Below are 20,274 nucleotides of genomic sequence, written 5' to 3' on the forward strand. Positions count from 1 at the left end.
GTAGCAAAACATTAACATATACAACGTCAAATCATGATACTATAAAAAATGTATTTCACAACGGATCTATTCCATCCGTCCCATAATATGAGGCGCGCACGCTCAATTTGATTAATTAAATATGTATGTTTTTTAAAAAAAACACCATTAGATTCGTTATTAAAAAAACATTCTAATCATATAATTATTTAATTTATATTTAGTTAACTAAATTAACGATCTAGGTATGTGTGCGTGCCTCATATTATGGGACGGAGAGAACAGTGATCTACATTTTAGCACCGATGATATAATTTTTTTATAACGTTGGTCAAATTTTTCCTAACAATAGTTATAAGCCCTACAGGGGCCCAACCCTGCTTGTCTGCACCACACCGCAAAAGACATGTATCTGGGACGCTGCCAATACACTCCAAAATAGACCATTTTTTTTTACCGTACTTGTCTGTATCTGCACGGTAACTTTCTTCATTTCATTTCAAGTCGTGATCGAACACCTGCAAATCAACCAATGCAACAGACAATGACAAATCTCACACAGTACAGCAGTAATAGTTCCGAGTAATCCGGTCCCTAGCGAGTCCTATCGACACGTACGAAACACACACACAGAACACACCCGTCACGAACTTAATTCGATATGCCACTTAATCACGTCCCCTTATTGCACAAGCCGGGGTAGATGACCGATTAGTTGCAGGACTCCCTCGCGAAGCCGACGCGGGAGTTGGCGACGTCGAAGACGACCCTGAGGTTCTGCTGCTGCAGGTTGGCGAGGACGTTGACGACGGCGTTGACGTTCTGCGGCGCCTCGGCCATGGCCAGGCACGCCAGCGGCGTGGCGCTGCTGTGGATGAGCGTGTTCTCCATCGGCAGCGCCAGGTCGAGGCCGCCGTCCATGTGGACCGTCACGGCGGGCGCCACGCCGGCCGCCACCTCGTCCGTGTTGAAGCACGTGTCGAACGCGCCCAGCGACGTGTACCCGCTCGGCGCCGCCACGTGGCGCCTGAACTCCTCCCGCAGCGCCGCGTACACGGGCGGCGTCCACCGGGTGATCACCGTGCCGGAGTCCACCACCGTGCCGGCCCCCGTGGCCGGGTCGAACGCGAACGAGCCCGCCGGCACTTTGACAGGGGCCCGGCCCACGCTGAGGCCCGTCACGTTCACGTAGTAGAGCGAAGAGCGGTTTGGGTTCTTAAGCATCGGCGTGTACCGCACGCCCCTGGGCTGGCCGGCGGCGCCGAGGCGGAGCGAGCCGGAGAAGTAGTAGGACTTGTAGCTGGGCAGGCAGTAGGAGAAGACGCCGTTGTACATGTTCCCGACCTGGGATAGCAAAGCCATGGGCCCGCGGCCCAGGCCCAGGAGCCCCTGCTTCGGGAGGTTGGCCGTCGGCCCGGACACGGCGCTGACGCACCCGAAGGCGTAGTTGGGGATGGCGTCCTTGCCCAGGTGCAGCCAGTCGCTGGCAAGGGAGGCCTGGAAGGAGGCGTCGGCGAAAGGTTTGGTGAAGGCGCACATGGGCAGCGGGGCCGAGCTGTCGTAGGGGTCCTGGGCCGGGCAGGGCTGGCCCTGGAGGACCGTGCACATGGTGGAGGAGCAAGGGAGGGGGGCGTAGGAGGTGGAGTTGGCCGGGGCGAAGAGGCTGCCGCTGCTGGGGCACGTGCCGCACGGGGAGCAGTGCGCCCAGGTGGCGTCCGCGCTGGTGTCGAGGGCGAGGAGGATGGGCTGGGCCGGGGACCCTAGCCCGGCCCGGACCACGTAGGACGGCGGGCTCTGGCCCGACGCGACCGGCGCCGAGGAGACCCCCGTGGAGGCCGCCTTGGAGGAGAGGAAGAGGAGGCGCGCGTCGTCCTCGCGGGCCAGCGCGATGATGGACTCCAGCGGGGAGCTGGACGGTGGGTGCACGTTGTGGTACACGGACAGGTCGGCCGCCGCCGCAATGGTGGCGATTGCGAGGAGGAGGATGAGCGGGATTCTGGTGGCCGCCATGGCGTGGGAGCTTGGCTTCGGCTGGCTAGCTAGCTTAGGTAGGGAGAGTGTCGGTCACTGTGACTCTGTGAAGTGAGAGAGTGAGTGGAGGGTGTGATGGGTTTATATAACGGGGTTTTGGTTTTGGGTGACTGATTATTTTAGGATGTTGCGTGTTTTGTTTGAAAAATTCTGAAATCTAGTGTTCAGCTGTTTTATTAGAATTTCAAAGGCACGAAGACGAAGCGCTGAATTTCCAGAAAGAAGACATGATACTCACATGAGCACATCGCATCCCCTTGTGTCTATCCCGTCGTACTTGAGCTGGAAATTTTTTATAGCCAAAAACTTAAGTTTGGTAGAGTCAACTACTAGGAGTACAACTAAAAATTAACCACGTTCTAATGGAGCATTTTTCTTTCAAATGTCTTGAGATTCCTATGTACTGATGGCCTCCGACGAGCAGCATTTCACCCTGGTAAACCGAAATCCAGCGTAGCACGTACGTTCAAATGTCATTCTCTCCTAACAGGCCACTGCTAGGTGCCAGCACAAGTAAAACGTACATACGGCCCATGTGATGTACTGGTTCCGTTTCATAATTTTTTGTCTCAGATTTGCTCAAAAATGAATGTATTTATTTTAAAAAATGTCTACTAATATTTCGACAAGAATTATGAATCGCCTGGAGGCTGGAGCAGCTTCTTCACGGGTCAAGAAGGACAAAGGTTCCTCACATTCACATCGATCTCGCGCGCTCGTCGAATCATCACCAGCAGTCCAGCATGCAGCGGCAAGTTGGCCTAGCTAGCTACAGTAGCGACGAAACAATCCAGCGCCCGCATTCGTCTTCCCGCACGCAATGACTAGAACCATGCATTGGTGCATGCAAGCACATCGATCCGGTCCGGTCCTATCTTGTCCACGTGCTCGTTCGCGGACAGTATGTACGTACAATGCCGATGCGTCACTGTGTATCTCGTATTCTCGTACGTGTATTAATTCGATCGATCGATCGGTCACACGTGACTCGATCGGATGATGTTGCAGGAGATCACATGAATTGGCCTGGGCCGGGCCTGCACAGCGCTACGTACATACAGTCAGTGTACACGCGATAGATTAATCTTGGACCATTAACATCATGGAGCAATGTGAGAGCATAGGGATCCGTCGGCCGGACATGGACAAGCACGCAGCAGCTGGTATCATGCGGCGCTCGGTCGATCGGCCTTGGCGCATAATCCAATGGGAGTGAGATGCTAATCTCCGGCCGTTTCCTCTCAGTTGCATCCGCGCATGGTCCGGCGCCCCCTTAATTTCGGTGGCTGCTAGCTACACTCTCCTTCACGAGCAGCATCTCCAGCTCGATCGGAACAATTACGGGTCGGATAGCTAGCCCGTGAAATCCTTTGAGGTCACGTGTGCAAATCTCTGTCGAAGCACGTCTACTATACTACTCGTGTACTCTTTTCATTTTTTTTTATCATCACTAACCCGTCCTTTAGCTGCAGCCTGAAGATTAGGGTCGTTCCACGACTGTACCAGTTTACCAGGAAGTTAATTACGCACGCAAAGAAGCACAGAGTTAAAGATGATTGATGAATCCACCTGCTAATCTTCGCCGATGCCTACGATCTCTGTCAGACTGTCACCCTCGGCAGTCGGCACAGCAGTCTATTTACCTCCAAACGACGCCAGGTCACGGGCGCCTTGTTCAGTTGTTGCCTTGCGGGGAAGCGGAGTGCAGACAAAGCTCGCCACCTCGCACGGGATCGCAAAACTTTGGTCCCTTCTAATTATAATTCACACCTAACAATCCAGTTTTGTTCTCTTTGCACGCGTGCATGCAGATGCAGGTATCAGATCCAATCCCCAAAATGCTGTGTGAGTCGACCGAGATGAAGCTGCATTTTTCCAGGAAATATCTCCATGAGATTGTTCATTGAACGAATGAGAACGATAAGAAATGTACACCACCGCATCCTCCTTGCCAAGTGATCCAGTTTTAATAAAGTATGACTGTAGGATGGAAGGGGGTATATAAATTACGCACGTCATCTTGTCTGAACAAATGGAGTGTTATGTGGGTAACCATAAAAGAAGACCATGGTCGTACTCTTCTGCACTCGGCATCAACCAATCAACCAATGTAGCGATGCTCGTAGAGTGAGCCATATAAACTATACATGCAACACAGTCTGACTCTGATGTCTGTAGTAAAAAGTCACGGCACATCGGCCAGACACATCCGCGATAACGTAGAACGAGAAAGTAACGGGATACAACAGAGATGCCACGGCAGACAGCATCAGCGAACTGAGGCCTTGCCAGAGAGATGAAGCAGCGCACATTTGTGGTGGGCAGCGCGGAGCTTCTTGTACTTCTGCACAAAGGTAGGCAGGTCCATGTCCTTCTCCAGGAACTTCTGGTGCAGCTCCTCAGACTCCTCGTCCAGCTTCACCATTGAACCTGATCAACAGCAAAAAAGCACCAAGGCAGAGTGTGAGCAGGTCCATGTACTGCTTCGAAGGAACCATACACAAGACGGGAGAACAACACAGGGAACTTGGAGGTGCGGTTGTTCAGAGCACTTACTTTGCAGCTTGTCAAGGAGTGCAGCAGGGGAGTAGGACTTCATAATCTCGTCCTTTTGCCTTTCCAAGTCGGCCAACCTGTCCTCAGCAGCAGCTAGTTCTGTAGTTCTTATTATAGTGCACTGCACAAATCACAGATAAAGCTACAGTTTCAGAGAAAAATATCAAGTGCAGAAAACATTATAAGAAACCTAATCATCAGGGTATGACTTTCGCCTAGGTTTTCTTATGATTTTGGTTGAAATGAAATTATTTTTAATGACAAAATTTAACAAGTAGCATGACTAGTCGTGGAGAACTTGAGATGGAGGTGAATGGTGCTGATTACTGAACCTGATTCCTCAGCTCAGAGATTCGTTGCTCCTTTTCCAAATTTTCACCTGTAAATTCACCATAAACAATAATATTCCATTAAGAGAAAATCACAAGCTCTTTATATCCTTTTGTACTTTGAAAACACCAAGTAATCTATCGAAATAGATCTCACGTGCAAGCTGCAGTGTCTCCTTTCTAAGCTCACTGCGTAACTGAAAATAAAGAGCCATAAGTGAGCAAAATCGACAAAAGAACTCCCAATAATTTTGTACTGTATGATACACTTATCGCCAAGATGAAGCATCCAGATAACTCATGTTTTAAAATAACCAGTCATCAACAAATATGCAAGAATTATAAAAAAAAATCACCAAAATGCAATTAGCACTTAGCAACAGAGGCTCAAGTGAACAGACACCATCTGAACTATTTTATAACACTCGTCCCTTTTAACAAATTAATAATATCTTAAAGTACCAAAGCTCACACGAATTTCTACAGTATGTAAGCTTCTGATAATTTAGTATATTAGGAGAAACAGTTAAAACTGGAAGAAAAGCATCTGGCACAAAAGAAATAGTGGAAAGAATAGTTTGCCTTAGTAAATTATATTCTATTTATGTTCAAACAGAAACATGAACTAATAAAAACCAGGTTAGCCATTCTTAACAGTAGCAACCGCACTTTGGATTAGAAACAGTAGAAGAAAAGAAGACTAGAAAGTAGCTATCATGTAGAAAAACACTTCAACCACACATCTGTCAGGTCAGCAGCACGGATTGACAATGGTACAATACAGCAATACAACTTACATTGTTCTGTGTTTTAACTTGATCGAGTGAATTGAAAAAAGCATTATAAGCTTCTTTATCTTTCAACAGCCTCTGCAACTCATCAACGCTGCACCAAAAGAAAAGGTAAGAACAAAATGGTACAACATGGTTCTGTATTCCAAGCCAGGTTCTCTTTGCTAAGACAAGATAATTAACATACTGCAGAGATGATATGCCAACTTGCTGTCGCAAGAAAAAGTAGCAAATTTAAATTTCAATGTCAAATCTGGGTTTGTTTAGTAACAGTGTTACAAATCCTATCTTGTAATACTTTCGTACAGAACTTGCAAACATAAATAAACCATAACCCCCGAAATGCAAAGACTTTAAGGGAACCATACGATGAAAATTTGACGGCCCAAGTGGCACAACCATGGAAGCTGCTTTACAAAGTTATTTTCATATTATATCCAGCATTGCCAAAAGACGGAAGGAGTCTTCAACAGTGTTAGATACGCCATCCTTTATTAGGAATTAGATGCTATTAATTTTAAGCCAGACGGCTGGATTCTGGAATTATTGAAAACTTTGGTTTCATCCTATGATGGAATGGAAAATGACAGCCCTGCATCTGTTATTGTAGTATTAGTATGACACAGTACCAAAAATTTATCAACTTATAAATTAAAATAAAAAGTATTAGGGCGCCAAGTACAAATTCTCTAAGTCCGAAGATAAACGTATAAATACACACCGTATCATGGGTAAAAACTAAAGAGAGGCTGCAATTTGTAATCCATCTTTCGTATCAGGTAAGGTAAATATACAAGAACAGTGTTGTATACTAAGTGTTGCAAGCAATACTGAAACATAAGGCTAGCATACCTCTTATCCTTCAAACGAGCAATTATCCCTGCAGCCTCAGCTGGAGATGGTTGGCCACGCGATGAAGACTGAGAATGATCTGAGGCTCTTTGATGTGGACTAGTACTGGAAGAGCTGGGCGTGGATGGATGTGAAGATGAACCTACCACCGAGGGAGGGTACCAAGACTGCGTAGGTATGTCCTGGAAATTCGGCTCAGGTTGCTGCTGCTGAGAGCTGCTGATAGCATTCATTCAACAGAGCCAAAGGAAGTAAGCAAGACAAGCAAAATTTTCAAAGCAAAGCTTAAGATAAAATATACAGTGCCGATTCGCATAACTCAGTGTAACTGAAGATCCAACCAATAGGAAATGACAAACTGTGGTAAGATAACTCCGCTGGTAACAAAATAATGTTCCAAACGTGAATTAGGCAAGGTACCTGAACTGTGAATCACGGACAGATAACATATCATGAACTGACAACTTATTTTCCCAATTACCCAGTATTAGGTTGTGAACAGAAGAGGAAACACAATTCATTATACAAGAAAAGGTCAACACTAGCTCTTTTTTTAACGAAAAGGGCAACACTAGCTTCACGGTGTTAGTAATTAAAATGCCACTTATTTGCACCATTCCCCAATATTTGGTTCATGGAGAGAGAAACAACTTAACTCAAACAACAGGTAAAACCTAGCTTCGCTAAATTGAAAATAGAACAGCCAGATTAGAACCAATAACACCTAGATAACTTCAAATTACAATTGGCATTAACCTACCCGAAGAGAGGAATTCTCCAGCTCATTGCACAAGAGCAATCTGCATCAAAAGAAAGAGAAGGTTATGCATGTTGCAATGTGTGAACCCTTGTCTGGTGACAGGTTATCATTATAATTTTGAGAATATGGTAGGGAATTGTGCACCACAACATTAAGAACAAAAATGAGAAGGCACAAAAAACAATTGCATAACTAAAACAATCATTTGATTCTTCAGTTATACATTATAGCACATTGAATTCCCACCCATCATTGAAACTGCCATGCTAACAAGACAATACAGCCATATGCTCCGCAGGCTGTGGCTTCAACTTCCAAACTTCCTATGCCCCATTCTTTTCGGCTGCAGCTTCTCTAGAAGCCAGCTTTAGCTGAATTTCTCAGAGAAGCTGTTACCACAAGAAGCCCTCTGAAACTGTCATGTCTCCTTCTATCTGGCTTTTGGAATTTCGGCTAGTTGTCTGATTTTAGTAGGAAAAGTCCAAAATGCCCCTGGACTTCGATTGTTTCCACACTACCTATCAGTCCTAAAAATATTGCATGACTAGTGACATTTTTCATCACGGCATAACAATAGCAAGCTCATACAACTGTTTGGACTTATTTTTTCCACAAAATAGCAAACTGGTAATGATCCTCACTGTATACACATCAATGAAAGGACAAAATTGAAGCTAGCTATATGGCAAAAGAAAAATCCCAGAACTAGCTACGAACCGTTCTAGCCAAAAGTTTTTCTTAAAGCTCAACTCATGCAACCAAACTGACATATCTTCAAAGCTTGATTTTATTCAAGAGAAGGGAGTAAGTTTTTGGCAGCACTTTTTTGGGAGAACGTGAATATGTTCTAATCAGCAATACAGTCCTTGATTATTCATAAATGGTCCTTGAAGACAAAAAATCTACATATGTATATGTAATGGTGATTCAAGATCAGCAACAGCAAAGACTAGAACAGAACGGTATGGTAAAGGAAATTTTGTTCTAGTCTTTGCTGTTGTTGCTCAGAGTGACAACAAAATTTCCTTTACCACACCGTTCTGTTCTTGTCTTTGCTGTTGTTGCTCAGAGTGACAACAAAATTTCCTTTACCATACCGTTCTGTTCTTGTCTTTGCTGTTGTTGCTGATCTTGAATCACCATTACATATACATATGTAGATTTTTTGTCTTCAAGGACCATTTATGAATAATCAAGGACTGTATTGCTGATTAGAACATATTTTTGCACGTTCTCCCAAAAAGTGCTGCCAAAAACTGAGTACTCCCTTCTCTTGAATAATATCAAGCTTTGAAGATATGTCAGTTTGGTTGCATGAGTTGAGCTTTAAGAAAAACTTTTGGCTAAAATGGTGATTCAAATTATTTTCACACAACGGAATGAAACAAACATGACATAGCAAATATTCATCATCATCCATACAATTGCGTAGAATAAAACCTACTGTCCACACCATTAAAATCTGAACAAATCACTTCTAATTATTGCAAAGAAACAGAGGAAGGTAACACAGCTATACCTCAGATGCCGTGGGAGCAGAGGTCGGGGACGAGGAGTCGGGGACGGCGAGGTCGGGGACGAGGAGTTTGGGACGGCCAGGTCGGGGGACGAGGACGGCGGGACGGACGAGGATGCGGCGGGGGGAGGGGGGAGGGGCGGCTGGGTCGTGAGGAGGCGCAGGGTGGGGGAAAGAAATTCGGGGATGGAGGGTGCGCGAGGTGCCTAGCGTGGGGGCGAGATATTGTTTCGGGTTCAACTCAGCACAACCGGGTCAGTCTGAGGGCTTATTTTTTCACAGGTGGTCATCCAACCTAACAAACACGCTCTCAGTCGGTAAAAGTGGGACGAGAAGAAATTTTCTGGGTTTACTCAGTCCACCAAACACACCATATGTGTACAACTAAAATGAAACAAAGGATCTCTAAAAAGAGATTTTCTGGGTTTAGTCAGTCCAACGAACACACCATACGCGTACAATTAAAATGAAACAAAGGATCTCTAAAAAACAGAGATGACCGAAGAAGCTCGGGAAGACGGTTTTTATCTAATCGACGGTTTTACACAATTAGAAAAGAAATTCAAGATATTAGGGAAAAAAAGTCTTCTTCTTTTCGATTCATACCTGTTTAAACCTATTAATGCCATATTTTTCTAGTTCCGGCTCTTAAAAAAAGCTTCAACTTCTCTACCCACGGAAAGCGTGGTGGGGAGAAGCTCTCGGAAAACGACGGTCAGTTTCTGTTGTATGAGCTCGTTGTCTGAGCTTATGGATGGAAATACCCTAGTATCCCTGGACCGAAACATTAGTGGTCTAACTAGGTGATGTAAGTTATTTGTATTGTTCTGCTGCACATATGTGCTCGCAAACAATTCCAATCATCTTAAAGTGCTACATATTACGTTTAATATGCCATAGTTGTTTGAGAACAAATGAAATGATACGAAGGTCCTAAAGTTGTCTTACGGGCAAAAAGAGCTACAGTAAAAGAAACGCATATCAACTGATCCTCATGGTTCGAGACTCGCAACAACATCATCACTGATACGGGTGCGGGTGGCCGATCTTTCGATGAGATTGATAACTCTCGATTTGGGTAGGAGGTGACGTTGACGATCCGACTATGGCCTAGGAGGCAGCGCCTTAGCAATCGATACACCAACTCCAGAGGGTTATTGATCACGCGGGGGCACGATCAACCTGACCACGAAGGTCTTTGTTCCTGCAAGCAATCGAAGAACAAGCAAGAACAAGATAAATAGCGGATGCAATCTAAAATTGCGAATATACTATATCAAACCAATGTCTCAACGAGACGATAAGTTGGGGTTCCGAAAGCGGTAAAACAGGTGGTCTAACCGACACACGCGATTACACGAAGTAGTAGCGATGGCTAACTTTTAACTAAACAAAACCCAAGGCTACTTAGGGAGGCTCATGGGGTATATAAAGGAGGAGAGAGAGATATTTTCGTCCACCTTGAATAAGGAGTCCGAAATCCAACTCTATCTCTAACTTTCCTAACAAAGTACAACTCTTTAGGAAACAGAAAAACAGATCCTTCAACTTGTTTTGTCCGCCACGGTCAGCACGAGTCGAATCTCTTGATGGGGCCAGATCCGTTGGAAATTTCTTGTAATTACCTTTCCAACAAGTACTTGTTTGCTTGATTTGGACTCCGGATGCGGCCTGGGTGATTAAAACAAATTCGGGTCTCCTGGCAGCTCGGACCCGAATCGGATTCAACTTTAATTCGTGATATCTTTCTCTAGCAAGCTCCGAATCATGTGCCGTTTGATTTGTTGGAAAGTACACTTGAAATCCTTCCCTCTCAGCTGTATGAATGCTTGATTCTTGTTGGCCCTCCCGTTCGCCTCCATCGTATCTCATCTTGACCTTGGACTTGAAAAACTCGACAAGATGTTTACGTAATAAAACGAGACAAGATAGTAGTAGCTCCGCCTCTTCATAAATATGACAATGAAAACAATTACTACCTGAATTCACCTGATTATAAATCTTGTCAAATCTTATAAAATTAAGGGTACCAAAGATCGTATTCATGGTTAGCATGTCCATATCAATCACGAATGTGCCCACCGCTCCGGATGCTTAAGCGCCCACACCAGAAGAAAGGCTCGTTGTGTTGAACATATCCGCCTCTCTCAAACTTGTCTGAAATGCTCATCATATAGCTTGCTATCGTGAATGTAGTTATGCCCACAGGTACATGCAAGAACTATCATCTTTTGGGACTTACGTTAGCACCGTGGTATGCCAAGGAGAATTCGTCATTTCCTCTTGAGAACACCAAACGATCTTTCAGTTTAAGGACGGAAAGTTCAATGCATGGCTTTGCACTGCTGGAAAGCGAGTTATCAATTTGCCATGACTTCGGCCACACACCAGAAGTACATTGTGAAGTTCTTCAAATTAAGGAAGTCCAAATCTTCTAATTCAGAGTCATCTCAGCCTTGACTCCTTGAGAACTCCAATGAAGGATTTAAAATGGGCTGCTAAGCCAGCCCATTCTGCAGCCCTGATGCCAAACGATCAATTGGGTGCAACAAGGCATAATCGTTGTCTCAAGTATGTTCCTATTCACTACAAATTTCATACCCGCGCTGTTGGTTTCCTGGTAGCCTCAAATAACAGACCGGGTGATGACCTCCGGTAGAAGCACACACCACCTCATCACTTCCACTAAATTCAGATAAAACTCATTTTGCAGGGCTCTCTCGATCAAATACTCCCTCCGATCCATAAAAAGTGTCAACCACTTAATACAAATTTTAGTACAAAATGGGCGACACTTTTTAATGATAGGAGGGAGTAGCTTTTGAACAAACTTGAAAAACACAAGGATGCAAAAAGAAAATTCAATTGCGTGCAAAATATGGAAATCATGTAAAAGCTGTAACTAAGCCACTAGGCGTTTACAAAATTACAAATTGGTGGAATTATAATGTGTAACCAATATGAGAATGTTTGAACCTATCCAAAGAAAAATAACAGGTGATCACTTCCCATTTCAGTGACCATAACTGTCACGGCACAACCACAGCACAGTAGTACAACATACTGAAAAAGAGTGAACCTATGAATTGCAGTGAAGCTTTAGCGGAATTTTCAACCCTACTGCCTGGCCAACTACAGATAACCATGTTGACAAGTATTGCAGACATAGATCCTTCTCTCCCGATTTACCTAGAAGCAACTTCATCCAGTCACTCGTACCACAGGGATGCAAGGTGAACCATGGCCTACTTAGGTGGGGATGCTCCTGCAGTCATGCAAGTGCAGTTTCATTTTGAGTGAGTAAGCTTTCCAAAAATTTGTAAACTAGAAAGCATACATGTATTTCTCATGTCATTATCAAGAATCATGCATCAACCAGCTCAAGCTGCCTTTGGCATTTCACGTGTTAACCATTCTTACCTCCCGAGTAATAAATGTCCACTTTGACTCACTTAATACATTAAGTGAGTGGGCAGGGAGATCCTTTTTAATCTCATCTATAGTTAGTAGCTGTCCACCTAAGGAGAAGTGCAGACGTTGGCTAGCAAAGGAGAATAGATGAAGTACATATTCAATAATTTTCTGAAATATGCATACCAGCCTGATGACCTTGAAAGTATAGCAACGGAACCTTGTAAGAAAAGCTGTAGGCAATATGGAAATCATAAACATGAACACTATCACTAGAGCTCTGGACCTGCAAAGAGAAAGAAACTGTGACTGGTGCATATGTGAATTAAGAACTGAAGATTTTTTTCTTAAAGGATTATTGCAAAAAAAGGATCACAGTTAGCTCAGTTCATATAGAAAAAGCTTAGAACTAGTATTAGTACATAAGCTACAGTATCTAGTGTGTGATGTGAGACCAAACTGATCCATTTTGGTTTATGCTGTATAAACTACAGCCATTTAACCACAACTGAAAGAATTAATTGGAATTTCATGTTGTAATCGGCGTTGGGCCATAGCAATGGTACAACACAAATCCATGGTAGGAGTCATCCCGTGTAGGACTTACTCTTCAACAGCACCCGCATGAACAGTACCAGAGCAATCAATTAAGGAGATAAGATAGTAGATTACACTCCGCACTTGGTAAGAACACTAGGTTCTGGGAGGACTGGTGGGATTGGGGCAAAACCTCTGAAATGGCAGTTTCCTGATCTTTATGAAATCTGCTTTAATAAAAGAATTTCTGTAGCTGCTGTGGTTTCCTCTAGAGGAAAGAAGGTTGGTTTTTGCCGTACTTTGTGGGGACCTATGCTTACTGATTGGGAGAGAATTCTGAATTCTTGTGATCAAGTGAGATTACTTGATAGTGGGGATAAAGTGTGGTGGACTTTGACTCAAAATGGGAAGTTTACAGTGAGTTCTTTTTACAAGAAGCTTATGTGGCAGAATGTTGATTTCCCACATGAATTCCTGTGGAAAATAAGAATCCCTTTGAAAATTTGAATACTCTTGTGGCTTATGATCCATAAGAGTATCCTGACAAAAGAGGTGCTCCAACATAGGGGATGGAAGGGGGACACTCAATATTGTGGGCTGGAGGAAACGATCAATCATTTGTTTCTCCAATGCCCTCTAGCTCGTTTTCTGTGGAATATTGTCAGATGTGCATTTGATTTGCTGGCCTTACCGGCTACAGTGTCTGATGTGTGGGACCTGTGGATTCCGGCATGTGCAGGAAGATTGAGGAAACTGATCATGGTTGGGGTTGCTGGGGTGTTTTGGGCTATTTGGAATATTAGAAACAATGCTTGTTTTAGAAATGTTAAACTACACCCTTTGGGCCTGTTAAACTGCTTTGTCATTGGCTTAAATTGTGGTCAATTCTCCAGAAAAAGGAGGAAAGGCGAAACCTGCTTCAGTGGGGAACAAGGCTAATTGAACAAGTTGCAAGGGAAGTTTTTGAGGCGGCACAAGGATGGAACCCACTGCAGAGAAGAATTTCTCAGTAATTGCTATGGGAAGGAGATACTTGGTGGTGCTGATCATCTGGAGTGCTGTTGCTCTAGGGGTGGTTGGGAGCTCCATCCATGTTGTTAGGAAAGTCAGGATTCTATTCTTAGGTATTAAGTCGTGTCTTCTCTATAAAAGGGACAGTGGAACACCATGTAACCCTTATTGATTATTTAAGGAATGAGAACAAACTACTCTCTCCGGCCGGAATTACTTGTCACGGATTTAGTACAAAGTACGCAGAAAATTTCTCACTCTCACATGCAGGTGCAAAGAGTTCTCTGAGCGGCATGAGGTGGAGTTGTTTGTGTCTGGCCTCCGCAAGCCACTCCAGAGAGACATGTGGTTGATATTCCCGGCCACCCTGGAGGACGCCATGGATCTTGCTCACACCTCCGAGGAGCAGGAAACCTGCGCCTACTTGAACATGCAATAGGGCAACCTACACCAGCGGAGGAGCAAACTCCAGCAACAGCGATAGGCTGCCCTCTAAAAGCAGCACATGCAACCAACCATAATGGCAGTGAAACGCAACAATGAGTCCTCTTCCACTGGGGCAGTGGCCGGATAACCAGCAGCAGCAGTGGAATCCTTCGGCCAAAAGAGTAGACCACAACGCTACAATGCAGGCCAACGTAATGAAACGACAGGGGTTCCAAGCATGGTAATGTACCCGTATGCAGGTAACACAGACAAAAAAATACTAATGGAAACTGAAAACTTACCCAAGTATCATGCTCTACAGTTCCTTCATCGCTGAGGTTGTTGTTATCCTCAGTCTGTTCCAGAAGAGGAATTTCAGTATATTACCAATATGCAACTTCATATTACTCATCATACAGGCAAAGGAAGAAACAGCCTGCCCACCTGGCTTCCTGCACCAGTGTGAAACACTCCTTCGAGAGCTAGAAACCCCTCTACCTGCAAAAGAACAAAAAGAAAACAAATATAGGTCATCCTTATCTCAAATGTTAAGTACAAAAAAAACACAACAGGGTTTCCATGTCCAGTCAGGAAATCTAGTCCATTGACCATAACCTGAGATGCCACCCCCATTGTGCAGCAAGGTTTCCATGTCCAGTCTGGAAGAGAATCTTCGACATCAATCTCCCTCCACTTGGTCATCAGAGCCTTCGCCGAGGCGTTGAAGTCGTCGATAGACAGAGTTCCATCCCAAAGGGAGGGCGCCATTGCAAAATCGCTACAACAACAACCAGGAATGGAGCTACAACGGTACAAGGACAACGGGTGTACAGACCACTAGTTTTGGCAAACGAAATTGATTATGTATGTACAGTATACATACAGGGTCTGTCTATTGACCAGACGCCTGTTTTTCCTTTCTAAAACAGTCGCCTGTTATTTTGTTTAGAAGCAGTCGCCTGGTTTTTCATCAAAAACCAGTCACATTTTATTGAGCTGTAAAACATAAGATATGCTATTGTGTGGACCAGAATTACTCTAGTTACGTATTGTTTCTATGCTTTGTGTTCTGGGCCTTTTGTGCTGAAATTTTGTGTGTTGGGCCTGGGCCTATTGTTTTCAAATGGAGGGCTTTGTGTCTATAGAAATGATCAAAATGTGATGAGCTTCTACACAGAAAACAGAGATCCATTCTAAAAAAAGAAAAGGAAAACAGAGATCCTTGTGTCAAAAAGAAAACAGAGATCCTAAGATCTGCTACAGGATCTAAAACAAAAAGTAAAAGAACCTATTTGCAATTGCAACCGGGGAACCTACAACTTGCAAATAAAATGAGCTGCAAATCCAATGAAGCGAAAAATAGAGGAGAAATCAACCGATTCAGATTCAGAAGAGAGAGGAGCAACTTCAAGTCTGGAAGCTAGTCTCAATATCAATACGTACAGGTGTTCACAAAACACCCCAATCCATCTCCTCCTCTCCCCTATAGGCAAGTATTGCTTCCAATACATGACACAAACACATAAGGAGAACTTGATTGCAACAGAAAAGTATTGGATCGGGTAATTTGTCCACATATTTGGTTCAGGGTTCAGTATGCCCTTCAGTATTTGGTTAGCCCTTTGGTTACTTCTCTACATATTTCTGTGACATCAAACCCACTTCAAACCTTGATGCAAGAAGGTGCAGCATGAAACTAATGTGCATTTCAATCATAGTAATTAATTATGTTGGAACATTTTGCAGGTATAAAATATAATCACAACATCGACGAATCATGATCTCCTAGTACACCCTAATCAGAGAGCTACCTTGGAGATGAATTCAAGAGCACAAAAACTACACAGTGTTGACTATTGAGGGACAGGGGATTGATAATATTTACAACATGCAGATGCAGAATAGTGTATATCCCCCATCTAATAAGGTACGAGTTCCCCCACCCCACAGGACAGCACACTAGGGCTGCATGTGCAGAGGACATTTACATCATGTGCACACTTTCAGAAAATACTTACTGCCATAGCACAGAAATGCTGATCAAAGAAAGAGGGAGCACTTAATATTTAACAACAAAAGGAATTATAAGTAAACTACCGTTATTTGAACCAGAAATTTCCAATTATATGTTTATACACCTTACAAAAGACACCTCGAACTCGAGCATATAAGCTGCAAAATTACCCTCACAGAATTAAACATCTAGCAACATCAGATCCAAAACACTTCGACAGAAATACAGAAAATGGGTGTTTCAGTTAACATGCGAAAAAAGATCATCGTCTAATCATTGCCATCACCCTTCTTGGACAAAATGAATCTACAAATAATAAGACAGATGTATAATTAAGAATGGAATTGCAGAAGCTATCCAAGTGTGATTGGTCTGTGTGCAATTCCATCAGTAAGAACAACTGCAATTGCAGTCAATGTGGTATGCAAATGCAGCCCGGGTGGTATGCAATTGCAGGTGCAGGCACTGGAAAATTGCAAAAATATGCAGGTGCTCGAATTACAAAAAGGAAAAAATAAAACCAAATCATGCAGTGCAGAGATATAGTCAGCAAACTAACAATTAGATCATCTATTTCGTTATAATAGCCCTCTCTGAAATAAGAATCGATGATCCAAAAGCACTTCTGGGAAATATCGACAACAAAAGCAAACCAGTGTGCTTTCTGGGATATATATTGAGCTAAATTAGAAGGAGAAGAGCTAAATTGTCACTGCTCATACAGAAAAGCATATGGCAAAGCCAGAAAACAGAAATCACATGGATTCGAGCATATACAAAAGCCATAATGTGTTGTGAAAAAACAGCCACATGTTATTTCAAGAAAAATCAGTCACTTTTTTCTGAGCCATGCAACACATATCTAATGGGACCAAAACAAAACAAATTAAATAGGCAAACGCTCTCACAACACATTGAAAATGTAGTTCAAAATACCTATTGTAACTTTACACATTACAGGTTGTACGATCCTAGAAGTAGAGCAATGCAAATTACCAAAAAGAAGACTATATGTAGTTGCAATTGCAGCCGGCAACAAATCTAGATTTGTCCTAAAAAAAATGCAATTGTATTTTAAAAATTCTACAGTTGCAACGCAATAACTGGGTTGCAACTTGAATTAAAAGCCACTGCAAGTACAAAATTTGATTTAAAAGACATGCAATCAGAAAATTTGAATTAAAAGCCTAGGGGGTTTTTGATTTGGGAAAAGAACAAACCTCGATATTGCTCACGGCAGCTTGAGGAAGAGAAGGACGAAGCAAAATTCGGTAAAACATAAACTCAAGCAGAAATCAACCGTCTCAGATCCGTAGAGAGAACAACAACTTGAAGCCAGAATTATGGAAGCTAACCTCAATCCCCCGTAGTCAAGGTGTGCCCACTGACCGCACCCTCTTCCCTCCCCTCCCCTTATTCTTGACACTGGATTTCCTGGGAATCACACCCCTTATCGGCCAAAGAACAAAGGAAATTAATGTAGCCACAATATAGAGCGAGCGAGATGAAAAGGGGGTGCATTTTGATTTAAAAGGCAGTGCAAATTTCAAATAGATTGCATAACTGAATGTACAAGACCTAGTACAATTGCAATTTCAAAAGGCTGGAATTGCAACGGCAGAAAGGGGTGCAATTTGATTTAAAAGGCACTGGAACTTTCAAACAGATAATACGTTCTTATTTGAAATTAATCTCAGGTCTTGCTTCTACATTGCTTGTGTTGCTGCTACCACTAAAGACAGACAAAAAAGAAAGTAAAAAGAGTATATATATACTTGTGGAAGTAATTTGAACATAGAAGAAAGGAACATAAATGAAAATTGCGATTGCAAGTTGGTACACTTGGAATTGCAAAAGTTAAAGTAGTGCAATTAAATTTAAAGGGCAGTGCAATTTGCCATGATGAAAATAAACTTAAAAAAATGCAATTAGTTGCAGGTTGGTATACCTAGAATTGCAAAAGTTAAACTAGTGTAATTAAATTTAAAGTAGAGTGCAATTTGCCACGATGAACACAAAACCCATGAACACAAAAATTGTAATAAACACCTTAAAACAGCGAGCACATATAAAACAACTTGATTTTTCAAAGCATTTATGAAAACACAACTTGTAGGCCAAAAAAAATACATCGGATACAAACGAACCCATCATATTTGCACCCATATATGTAAGCCAAAGAATGACACCCTGCTAACCAAAACACACCGATGGACACTTTGTACTAAGGCCAAAAGCTAGACCCATAAATCATCAGTCAAACTCAACAGAAAATTAGACATAAAAAATAGCTGCAAATTGGCCATTACACTTGAAGGAACGTATCGACATCATATCAATCATATTGACATTTCTAGTAAAGTATGGATGAAAAGCACAAATGAGTCTGACCATGAAAAGTAGGGTAAAAATGGGTAGATACCCTACTACGGCTAGCGGGCCTTAAAAAATGCTCCATCAAAATTGCGAGAACACAAGCAACACCAAATCACAGCAGTTCAAACAAAAATCATCGCCACAGGAATAAGCCCCCATAAGCCCAGACTACAGATTCCTGATGTTCTTGTTCATGCTAGCAATACAAGCAAAAAACTGTGAGTAAGATCAGGCTACAAATGGATACATGCTGTTCCCATTCATGCTACACACTCGCCAAATCAAACGAAAATCCCTGCTTCCACACAAACGAACAAGTACAATGAAAAAATGAACAAAAAGTTTGTGAGTGATTTATTTCCCTGTGATTATTTGCATCCAATATATGTTCGGGCACTACCTCAACCCCCATCTAGCTCATTCCAACAAAGGCCTACGAACAACCAAATCCCACTGAAATTAGCGGCAAAGCGCGATCGAATCGAACCGGAGATGAGTTGTCGCTGGTGAGGAAGTTCCCCGCGAGAGCTTGTCGATTGGAGAAGAGGCGCGCCCCGGCAGCCGCGGACTCGAGCCGGAGACGATCCCCGGCGCCTCCCCTGTCTCCTCGTGTACGGCGCGTCCCAATCGTCTGCGCCGTCGCACCCAGCACGTCCGCAGCGTCGCGCCGTCTGCCAGCAGAATCGCCCCGCCACCCTCCACCTCCCAAACCGCGGGCAACGAGCAGAAGCCCCCGCGCTGTCCTCTCCGTCTCGAGCGCGCCGCCTGGCAGAGTGGGGAGAGAAGACCAGAAGAAGGGTCGAGGTCCAGCGAGAGAGCAGCCAGAGGAAAAATAATTGACACGAATCTTGATGAGTAGATCAATGGTCCACAAATCGCCTGCTTTTAAACAAAAAACCAGGCGCATGTGCACTAGGAAAATCGATACATATATGTTACTGTAAAAATTGTTCAATAATACCAAAAAAGAACAGAACAGAACAGAGAATAACTCTATCTTCCCTCCCCATGCCAAACCTAGGAATTGCAAAGAGAAGAGTAGTGGAGTGAAGGGAGGAGAGAGCCTCACCTGCGGCGCCTGTCGACGCTAGCGGTCCTCGCCGGCACGATTTGGTGCGGCGCCGCTGAGAGGTGACGATAGATCGATCGAAAAGAACAGTGGCTGCTGACTACGGCTTCGTGAGGTCTCACGGTGCTCCAGGGCGCGGAAGCGAGGCCGGGAAGGCTTGGGAGCGGCCGCGCGGCATGCTGCCGGCCGGAGGTGGAGAAGAAAGGCGACGTGTGGTGGCTAGGGCGCGCGAGGGGTCCTGGTGCTCGAGCTGGTGGTGCGGGACGGATCAGCGGCGCGCGAGGGGCTCAGCGCGGAGACGGGGGAGCGGCAGACGCTAGCTCGCCGGAATTGGCTGAGGAGGCTGTTTCGATGGGGAAAAGAAACAGGGTTCCTGGAAACAGTTGGGCTGCCCACGCGAGGCCCTTCCTGAAAACAGTTGGGCTGCCCACGCGTAGGTGCCACAGTTAGGAAGGCACACGGGCTTTGTTTCGTATCGCTCTCGCAGTCGTGGCCCACGCGTAGGTGCTGGAGTTAGGAAGGCCCACGGGCTTTGTTTCGTATCGCTCTCGCAGTCGTGGCTGAAACGGACTGACTTTCGGCCGACGAGGCCCGTTGGTCCGATCGGCGTCTGCGA

At 44.1% G+C, this 20,274-nt stretch overlaps 3 protein-coding genes across 12 annotated transcripts; all 3 read right to left on the bottom strand.

Annotated features, from left to right (window-relative positions):
* Nucleotides 1-446: 446 nt before the first annotated feature.
* Nucleotides 447-2,089, bottom strand: LOC100825759 (aspartyl protease 25). The gene has a single exon (XM_003558589.4). It carries the CDS (start codon nt 1,987-1,989, stop codon nt 691-693), a length of 1,299 nt encoding a protein of 432 aa, XP_003558637.1. The 5' UTR covers nt 1,990-2,089; the 3' UTR covers nt 447-690.
* A 1,902-nt stretch (nt 2,090-3,991) lies between these two features.
* On the bottom strand, nt 3,992-9,001 carry LOC100826074 (vacuolar protein-sorting-associated protein 37 homolog 1). 2 transcript variants are annotated; one of them, XM_010230759.3, is made up of 8 exons: nt 8,818-9,001; nt 7,299-7,338; nt 6,539-6,754; nt 5,693-5,780; nt 5,053-5,092; nt 4,899-4,945; nt 4,567-4,687; nt 3,992-4,440 (listed from the first exon to the last, which is right to left on the bottom strand). In XM_010230759.3, the coding sequence occupies exons 2-8, from the start codon at nt 7,322-7,324 to the stop codon at nt 4,280-4,282; spliced, it is 699 nt and encodes a 232-aa protein (XP_010229061.1). In that variant the 5' UTR covers nt 7,325-7,338; nt 8,818-9,001; the 3' UTR covers nt 3,992-4,279. The 2 variants fall into 2 exon arrangements, with proteins under 2 accessions (XP_010229061.1, XP_003558638.1); XM_003558590.4 differs by having other exon boundaries at nt 6,539-6,757; nt 8,818-8,975.
* Nucleotides 9,002-11,679: 2,678 nt separating this feature from the next.
* LOC100826383 (ubiquitin-like-conjugating enzyme ATG10) lies at nt 11,680-20,002 on the bottom strand. 9 transcript variants are annotated; one of them, XM_014897113.2, is made up of 9 exons: nt 19,659-19,940; nt 19,077-19,354; nt 17,569-17,647; nt 14,815-14,977; nt 14,644-14,697; nt 14,502-14,555; nt 12,412-12,511; nt 12,235-12,332; nt 11,680-12,079 (listed from the first exon to the last, which is right to left on the bottom strand). In XM_014897113.2, exons 4-9 carry the CDS (start codon nt 14,965-14,967, stop codon nt 11,894-11,896), a joined length of 645 nt encoding a protein of 214 aa, XP_014752599.1. In that variant the 5' UTR covers nt 14,968-14,977; nt 17,569-17,647; nt 19,077-19,354; nt 19,659-19,940; the 3' UTR covers nt 11,680-11,893. The 9 variants fall into 9 exon arrangements, with proteins under 9 accessions (XP_014752599.1, XP_010229065.1, XP_014752600.1 ...); XM_010230763.3 differs by lacking the exon at nt 19,077-19,354 and having other exon boundaries at nt 17,569-17,662; nt 19,659-20,002; XM_014897114.2 differs by lacking the exon at nt 19,659-19,940 and having other exon boundaries at nt 17,569-17,662; nt 19,077-19,640.
* Nucleotides 20,003-20,274: the final 272 nt, after the last annotated feature.

This window comes from Brachypodium distachyon, chromosome 1 (assembly GCF_000005505.3).
Source record: "Brachypodium distachyon strain Bd21 chromosome 1, Brachypodium_distachyon_v3.0, whole genome shotgun sequence".
NCBI lineage: Eukaryota > Viridiplantae > Streptophyta > Magnoliopsida > Poales > Poaceae > Brachypodium > Brachypodium distachyon.

What these genes read in the sequence shown, in the direction of transcription:
- LOC100825759 (XM_003558589.4), bottom strand. Translation starts at nt 1,989, where the DNA reads ATGGCGGCCACCAGAATCCCGCTCATCCTCCTCCTCGCAATCGCCACC.
- LOC100826383 (XM_003558591.4), bottom strand. Translation starts at nt 14,967, where the DNA reads ATGGCGCCCTCCCTTTGGGATGGAACTCTGTCTATCGACGACTTCAAC. An exon ending in CAATGGGGGTGGCATCTCAG is followed by an intron (nt 14,698 to 14,814) that starts GTTATGGTCAAT and finishes GTTCTTTTGCAG; the next exon opens with GTAGAGGGGTTTCTAGCTCT. An exon ending in ACACTGGTGCAGGAAGCCAG is followed by an intron (nt 14,556 to 14,643) that starts GTGGGCAGGCTG and finishes CTTCTGGAACAG; the next exon opens with ACTGAGGATAACAACAACCT.
- LOC100826074 (XM_003558590.4), bottom strand. Translation starts at nt 7,324, where the DNA reads ATGAGCTGGAGAATTCCTCTCTTCGG. An exon ending in TGGAGAATTCCTCTCTTCGG is followed by an intron (nt 6,758 to 7,298) that starts GTAGGTTAATGC and finishes GAATGCTATCAG; the next exon opens with CAGCTCTCAGCAGCAGCAAC. An exon ending in AAGTTAAAACACAGAACAAT is followed by an intron (nt 5,093 to 5,692) that starts GTAAGTTGTATT and finishes CTTTATTTTCAG; the next exon opens with TTACGCAGTGAGCTTAGAAA.